We start from the raw sequence: 8,521 nt of genomic DNA, 5'->3' as shown, positions 1-8,521 counted from the left end.
GGCGTGCGCTCCGGTACCTCCGGTGCTTTCTCGTCGTCCGCCTAGGCTGCGTCCCCCTCAGCGTACACCTCCGCGTCGTCCTCCTCATCAGGGTCTTCTTCCTCCTCCTCCTCCTCAGGGTCCCCTTCTCGGCGTCCCCCTCCTCGGCGTCCTCTCCCCGCTCTCCCCTTCGACTTCCCTCGGCCGCCCGCCGCCGCCATGGGCCCGCGCCCGCCGCGCCGCCGGGCCGAGGACAGCTGAGGCGCGGCGCGAAGATGGGCGAGGGCGAAGCAGGGCCCGAGCGCCAGCCCGAGCAGTCCGGGCGCCCCGCGCGCGCCCGCCCGCGCCGCCGCGGGGATGCCCGCGCCCGCCGCCGCGCCCTGAGCGCCTTTGTCTGCCGCCCGCGCCGCCCGCCGCACCACTGGCCTCGCGGGCCCGCGCCGCGGCTGGGGTCGCGCCCATGAAGATGGACCCAAGCTGGCCGGCCTCCCCAGCGGGCGGCCCGGGCCCAGACCCAGAGCCCGGTGGGCCCGGAGCGCCCGCCGCCCCCGCCCCGCGCCCTGGGCTCGGCCCGCAGGACCTCGCGGCCGGCGCGGATGCTGGGCGAGCTCCGGGGCGGGAGCGGCAGCCGCAGCGCTCGAGCCGGGACTCCGACCCCGACCCGCCGCTGCCGGAACTCGGCCCGCTCTTTTCCTGGATGACGGAGCAGGAGGGTGACGGCCCCCCGCACAGCGCGTCTGGCCGCGCGCAGGACTTCAGCCGCAGCCATCACCTGAGGGGCGAGGTCGACTTCTTTCCTTCCTTCGCGTCCCCCGCGGTGGGCGAGCCGGCCCTGGAGCTGGGTCCCGGGGACCCGGACCGGCCCTCGGACTTTAGCCAGACCTGCCCCCTAACGAGCGAGCCCGCGGGGTGTCCGGAGGACGGCCCCCGCCTCCGAGCCGTATTCGATGCCCTGGACGGGGATGGGGACGGCTTCGTCCGCATCGAAGACTTCGTCCAGTTCGCCACCGTCTATGGGGCAGAACAGGTAACTCGCAGCGTGGCAGACGGGCCCCGCGCGGTGTTCGCGGAGTGCCGGTTACGCGTTCTCTTTTGATTCAGTTCTTCTACTCTCACCTCTGGTTGAATTTCGCTGAAGCACCTCTTCCCCCTTTAAAGAGGTTCTATTCCCGGGAGTCAGTTTCTTTCCCTGCCATCCCAAGCCACACAAGCTTATCTCTCCTAAATTGAGAGATGCTTCTGGCGTGGGGACATGCCCCTAGGCTGCCGAATAAAAGTGCCCCGTGGATGGAGAAGTGCCAGCGGTTCCCCCAACTGAGGGCCCAGGTCTGGTTTGGCTGAAGTAATTCACTTCTTTGGTCTGCAAAGGACAGGCTGCACTTGGATGCTTAAGATCATGTTAATCTATTTTGAGCGCAGTTACTTTACTGTGTGTGTTTGGCTTATGTTTTAGGTAGATTCGTTGTTGGGGAAACAGTGAACGTGAAAAACGGTCATTTCCATACCTTTTGCGCGGAAGGGAAAGGGATGAACCCCAGAGGGACGGGAATGAGCCTAAGAGCACAGCGGTGAATACAAACTCGAGCAGAACTCCATCAGGGCCATCTCCACTCTTGTAGGACAGGTGAGGTGCTGGACAGGTGACGGGAATGCACAGGGCAATGGCAGGAGTCCTGTGCAGCTCCCAGGGCTGCGGCTGCTCTGGGAGAAGGTGGGCCTCAAGATCCAGGTCTTCCTCCATCTCAGCACTTATGAAAGTTTATGTGGAGACAGCAGCAGGGCTGTGTATGTTCTGCTGTTAACCCAAATAGACATCAAATAGGTTACTGGTGTTCATTTTTAAATATTTTACTTAGTACTGGGAAATCACAAAAGGTTGATCTGCTAGTTTCTGTATTTTATTGACTTTTCATACATGTGGGTATTTGTTAAGTGGGTGTTCAGGTACATATGCATGTTTAAGCCAAGAGGTAAAATTGACATCCTGCTATTTAGGGTGTCTGCCATAACATTAAGAACCTTTATAAAGGATCTGTGTGCCCCCTGAGTATTCACAGTGTCCATTGAGCTGTCATGTAAAGAACTGGGTCGTCCTGAGTCAGGGCTCCTTGTTGAGTTTTCAGCGTGGGCATGTCCCTGTGGGGCATCCTGAATGTTGGCGTCTAGGTCAGTGTGAGCTCCTGTTTAGCTCTGGGTTGAAGACATTGCTCAGGACAGGTCTTCCATCTCAGTGTAATGGGCAGAGAGAGAGATACGTGACTGACAGTTTCCTGTATGGTTAGTATGGATTGTGATTGCTGGTCTAAGTTTTATTTATTTATTTTTTTAATAAATTTTAAAATATTTTATTTATTTATTTTTGGCTGCTTTGGGTCTTTGTTGCTGCACGCGGGCTTTCTCTAGTTGTGGTGAGCGGGGGCTACTCTTCGTTGCAGTGTGCATGCTTCTCATTGCGGTGGCTTCTCTTGTTGGGGAGCACGGGCTCTAGGCACGTGGGTTTCAGTAGTTGTGGCACGTGGGCTCAGCAGTTGTGGCTCGTGGGCTCTAGAGCACAGGTTCAGTAGTTGTGGCGCACAGGGTTAGTTGCTCCACAGTGTGTGGGATCTTCCTGGACCAGGGATTGAACCTGTGTCCCCTGAATTGGCAGGTGGATTCTTAACCACTGCGCCACCAGGGAAGTCCTGGTCTAAGTTTTTTTTATGCTTTTCCTTCTTGTCCCTCGGCTGGAGAGCACCTTGGGTATCCTTGGTTGTTTCTCATTAGTGTGATGTGTCTTCTCTGCAAACATTCCCTTCCTCATTACACCAATCAAGAATGTTAGGAAAGTGGCACATTTGTTCTTCTTTACCATAATCTGACTCTTAATAGAGTGCCTTATAGCTTATATGAGGCTCATTTATGTTTTCACTGGATCATCAACCTTTCTCTGAGGTAGTAGGAGGCAGAAGGGATTCATCCCACTTTACAGGTAAGAAACTAGAGGCCCAAAAAGGTTAAGTTACTTTCCAAGGCCTCACAGATTGTCAATGCAATAACAGGGACTACACCTAGGTCTTCTGGGCTCATAATGTTTAGGTGGCTCTCAACTTCCTAGGTTTGGCGCCCCTAAATAATCCCATAAAGCTTCATCTTATTGACTTAATAAAACCATTTTCATTTGAGAACCACCTTTTGTTGTATCATTCTTAGTGATCACAGTGGGAAAAAATTGGGGTTGAAAAAAAAAAAAAATTGGGGTTGTTATTTGGGGCTGAGCTTTTTCTAAATACAAAGTAGAAATGAGTCAACATTCTTTGTTCTGGTAGCCCCTGGTGGAATTTTAAATTTGGGGGTAAGGCCAGGATGACTCAGGATTTGGTGGGGATGGGCAAGTGAGGGAGATCTCTTGTGACGTTGCCTCTTCTGTCTGCTGTCCCAGACTTCTCAGGAAGAAGCAGTGTTGGATGTGATCTAAGTACCAGACTTGCACAGGTTTCCTGGGATGGTGGAGGAGAGCTCTTGTTTTGAAGCAGATAATTAACAGTGTAGCAAAAGGTTAATTTTTGTGTCTGTGTAAGGTTTGCTAGCCTTTATTATGACTCAGTCTTGCTTTTCCAAGTCCAATGTCAGAATACATTATAGAGGAGCAAAGAGAAGAAATATTCCTTGATAGTGAAATAATTTAGAGAAAAGTGAAGAATTATACCTCATGATAAATATTTTTAATTTTTTAAAATGAAAAGTATTGAACATACATAAGAGTAGAGAGCATAGTTTAGTGAAACACTCTACCTGCCCCCAAGCCATTGCACAGTTTCCCAAAGTCTTGGTTCATTTGTGAACTCCCTACTCCCCACCCCCAGATTACTTTTGAAGCACATACCTGACATATCATTTCACCCATAAATATTTCAGTATGTATCTCTAAAAGATAAGAATTCTTTTTTAAACATTTATGATTTTTTTTTAACTGTAGGAACAGTTTGGATAAGCTGGATAACAGCAATAAAGACCATAAGTTGCTGTACTTTCCACCTTGAGATTTCAAAATAGTGAGTTCATGAGTCTCTTAGGCTGGTCACATTACTGTCCATGATGATCGCAACTCAATTATCTTGATTATTGTCAAATTTTCAAAGGTAGCACTTTCAGTATCTTTTAAGTAATCTGTTTATGAAGGAAGTGTTTTAAATTATTTAAGTGGATTATCTGAATTTTTAATAGAAGTAGTTCCCATTCATAATACAGATGGCTTTTGTGTCCCTCTTTCTTTAGCAATGTCATGGTGTGTTTGGCTCTCATTACCTCATCTGGTGATAGATCAGGTGTGGTGTAATAGAACACAGTGTTGGCAGGAATTGAAAGGGGAAAGAAGACTACAGCGGAGCTCTCTGGTTGTATTTTCTTGACCAGGAATTTATAGTCAGATGTGCCCAGGCACTAGTTCTGAAGTTGCAATAGGTTATCTTTAAGGCCTTGACTGTCTATGAAGATTCCTCGTTGACGTGACCCCTTTGTACTGAGAGGACTGATGCTTTTGTAGTCATCACCAACTTATCATAAAGCAGAAATTGTAAAATAAACTCTGAGAGTATTGTGAGAAGGATTCATTTCTTTTGGTGTTATTTTTCAAAGGAATTAATTATAATTGTAAAGGTTATTTTCACAGTATAGCACTCACTTAAGCATTTACATTTTAACAGTCACGGGTCCTTTCCAGAAAGCCCTGCACGTTGGAGCCATGAATGCCCTTCAGTAACCTTGTGGGCCCTGTCCATCCTCCTCAGCACTTGCAAAAGGAGGCTGCTGGAGGAGGTGTCAATGCAGAGAAGGTCTCCCTGCTTTTCATTCCTTTCCATTCCTCTGCTGGTGGGCAGTTGGAACTCCCTGGGGACGTTTGGCCACACCTTTTAGTTGCTTCAGTTTCCTTTACAGTTTCTGTCCTAGTCTTGGGTTTGCGTGTGTGTGTGTGTGTGTGTGAGAGAGAGAGAGAGAGAGAGAGAGAGAATGAGTGTGCGTGCGGGAGCAGGTGCACGTGAGAGCTGGTAGTGTGTGTGTGTCTGGGTCTGTGTGTCGGAGGAATTGCTAAAAGGCAGATGACGTTCCTTTCTGTGCTTGGATCCCAGGCAATTTTGTTAGTGTCTTAAAAAATGTCTTTTTCATAGTATAAAAGTAACGCATGCTTATTATTTTTAAAAACTGGAAAATACAGAGTTATAAAATATAAAACAAAAAATGACCAATAATCCCACTATCACAAGAAAAACAGCATTAGCATTTTTGTGCATTTCCTTCCAGACTTTTTTGTATACACACACACATAACTGTATAGAAGTACACAATTGAGGTCGTATTGGGTAGAAGCTAAATTATTTTTATAGATGTTTATTGTTTATTTTCTATTATTATTTTTAAATGTTTATTTATTTATTTATTTATTTGACTCTTCCTGGTCTTAGTTGCGGCATGGGGGACCTTCGTTGCGGCACATGGGTTCTTTTAGTTGCAGTGTGCAGAATCTTTAGTTGCAGCATGCGAACTGTTAGTTGCGGCATGTGGGATCTAGTTCCCTGCCCAGGGATCAAACCCAGGCCCCCTGCATTGGGAGCACGGAGTCTTAGCCGTTGGAACACCAGGGAAGTCCCAGATGTTCATTGTTTAAAAAAATAGAAGTAACACCAGTAAGCAAAATATAAAAATAAGAATCACCTATAATCCACCATCCAGAGATAACTATTTAAGTATTTAATGTGTAAATTAAAATATATGTAATAATGCTTCATTGTCCAAAAATGGTATAATTCCATGTCTGTTGTTTTGAACCTGCTTTTTGACCTGTTTTTTAAAATTGAAGATCTCAGATGTATACATTCGTCCCTCTGTATGGAGGGTAGGATTGGTTTCAGGACTTAGCCCCCTTGGATACCAAAATCCATGGATGCTCTAGTTGCTTATACATAATGGTGTGATATTTGCATATAACCTATATACATCCTCCCATATACTTTATTATTTTTTGTTCTATAATATTTTTTATTGAAATATTGTTGATTTACAATGTTCTGTTGACTTTTTTGGTTTTATCATTTTTTCCTCCTATATGCTTTAAATCATCTGTTTTACTAATAATATTTAATACAATGTAAATGCTGTATAAACAGTTGTAAATACAGTGTGAATGTTAGGTAAATAGTTGACAGCAGGTGGCAAGTTCAAGTTTTGCTTTTTGGAACTTTCTGGAATTTCTTTCCCCCAATTTTTTTGGCCACTCTGCACAGCATGTGGGATCTTAGGTCCCCGACCAGGGGTTGAACCCATACCCCCTGCAGTGGAAGTGTGGGGCATTAATTTAACTTCCCTGGACCACCAGGGAAGTCCCCCCAGCCCCAGCCCCCAAAATGTTTTTGATCCTTGGTTGAATCTGTGGATGTGGAACCCACAGATACGGAGGGCCAGCTGTACTTTAATGGAAGCCTAAGGCTTACTTGTCCTCAGGGAGATTCAGAGTCATGTGGGATTATTCCAGTGTAGGATCTAACATTTAGGAAGAATTAAATTCCATGTGGACTACACAGATCACATTGTAAAGGGCACCAAGTTAGGGGTTGCTTCCTTTTCAAACACTTGTTTCGTTTAAATTCTGGGCACAGGGTCTAAACATTAATTATAATAAAAATATCAGACAAAAGGGTTAGGCACCCACTGAAGACTGTTTAGGTGGCCATTGAAAGTACTTTTATGATAACTGCAACGTCTCCAGTGTAGCCTAGATTATCACTTCTGATATAAGTGAATAGTCGTATATAAATTCATTGTATGTATACCACGATTTTAACTGGGTAAAAGTTATCCATGTGAAAATAAAAGTCTTGAAGGAAGTATTAAAAATTATTTTTCGGGGCTTCCCTGGTGGCATAAGTGGTTACAAATCTGCCTGCCAGTGCGGGGGACACGGGTTCAAGCCCTGGTCTGGGAAGATCCCACATGCTGCGGAGCAACTAGGCCCGTGCGCCACAACTACTGAGCCTGTGCTCTAGGGCCCGTGAGCCACAACTACTGAGCCTGCGTGCTACAACTACTGAAGCCCATGTGCTGCAACTACTGAAGCTTGTGTGCCTAGAGCCCACACTCCGCAACAAGGGAGGCCACTGCAATGAGAAGCCTGTGCACCACAACGAAGAGTAGCCCCCGCTTGCCGCAACTAGAGAAAGCCCGCACGCAGCAACGAAGACCCAGTGCAGCCAAAAATAAATAAAATAAATAAATGCATTTTAAAAAATTATTTTTCGTTGTGTGGGTGCGTGTGGTGGAAATGGGGTGGTTTTATTTGAAGTATTGGCCAAATTTTTATTATGTTACTCATTTTAATTATTTTGAAAAGTAGTGCCTGTACATATACCATAAATTTCAAACAGTATAAAAAGGAATCTAGTAAAAAATTTCATTGTCATCTTTAGAAATAAAAAATGTAAATAAACCCGAAAGACAAAATATTTACATGTTTTACTTCGACTCTGTTAAGGTTTTAGTTCAATATACAAAATACATCTAAAGAAACTCAGATTTTCTAGTAAACTTAAAAACTGCATAGAACGTTGAATTAGCATGTTCAGATGCTTATTGAAGATGGAATTTTAATTTTAAAAATTTATTTTTAAAATTTATTTATTTATTTTTGGCTAAGTTGGGTCTTCGTTGCTGCGCGTGGGCTTTCTCTAGTTGTGGCGAGCAGGGGCCACTCCCCGTTGTGGCGTGCAGGCCTCTCGTTGCTGTGGCTTCTCTTGACACGGAGCACGGGCTCTAGGCGCGCGGGCCTCAGTAGCTGTGTCTCAGGGGCTCGAGAGCGCAGACTCAGTAGTTGTGGCACGCAGACTCAGTAGTTGTGGCTCACGGACCCAGTTGCTCCACAGCACATGGGATCTTCCCAGACCAGGGCTCGAACCTGAGTCCCCTGCATTGGCAGGCGGACTCCCAAACACTGCACCACTAGGGAAGCCCTTTAATTTTTATTGATATTTGGAGAAATGCGTATGAGAAAATGCCTGTAATTTTTGAAGGTTGGCATTTAGCTTTCATCAGCATCTAACGTAAGTAAGTAAGAACTTCCTGGTGAAAAGAATGGCACTGATTGCATTGGAAGTTTCAAAAGCTTTTGAGATTAGTCGATTAGTATAAATGAATTCAGTATCATGGTTAGGGAGAAAAAGAAATTTTTTCAGTAGGTGCATTTTGTTTTTTCTGTCTAAATATTTAATACTTGTTTTGGCAAGTTGGTATTACTCTGGTTACAGTCTTGTGGTGGTGTGTTTTTCGTAAGTTTCAAAACCAGAGCTAATGTTGAGCCAGTGTCCTGTCTGTGCTGATGGATCAGCTGTCCCGGCTCCTTGTCTGTAAACCTCTTGCTGGGCAAGCTGAACCTTGGGCTGAGAGCAGCAAGCCTGGAATGGGTGCTGCCCCCTTTCAGCAGGGACATATTGTGGGCAGGGTGTCCTGGATGGCTGCTCTAAATATGACACAAACCAGAGAGCCAATAACATTTTAGTATTATTAGCTGTAAATTACT

The 8,521-nt window shown here is 45.9% G+C and overlaps 1 protein-coding gene across 10 annotated transcripts in view; it reads left to right on the top strand.

Annotated features, from left to right (window-relative positions):
* Window positions 1-29: 29 nt before the first annotated feature.
* The window catches only part of RAB11FIP3 (RAB11 family interacting protein 3), a 79,636-nt gene continuing 71,144 nt past the window's right edge, over window positions 30-8,521 (top strand). For 5 of the 10 annotated variants that reach the window (XM_027118008.1, XM_027118012.1, XM_027118011.1 and 2 more), the window contains exon 1: window positions 30-1,006. In XM_027118008.1, coding sequence (XP_026973809.1) covers window positions 440-1,006 — 567 coding nt within the window. In that variant the 5' untranslated portion in view covers window positions 30-439. The remainder of the gene's footprint in view (window positions 1,007-8,521) is intronic. The other 5 variants (XM_027118017.1, XM_027118015.1, XM_027118016.1 and 2 more) reach the window with 1 other exon arrangement.

Source organism: Aethalodelphis obliquidens, unplaced genomic scaffold (assembly GCF_003676395.1).
Source record: "Aethalodelphis obliquidens isolate GAN/ISIS:26980383/991018 unplaced genomic scaffold, ASM367639v1 scaffold18, whole genome shotgun sequence".
Taxonomy (NCBI): domain Eukaryota; kingdom Metazoa; phylum Chordata; class Mammalia; order Artiodactyla; family Delphinidae; genus Aethalodelphis; species Aethalodelphis obliquidens.
Note: the sequence above shows the minus strand (reverse complement) of the source record. Positions and strands in the feature narration are given on the sequence as shown.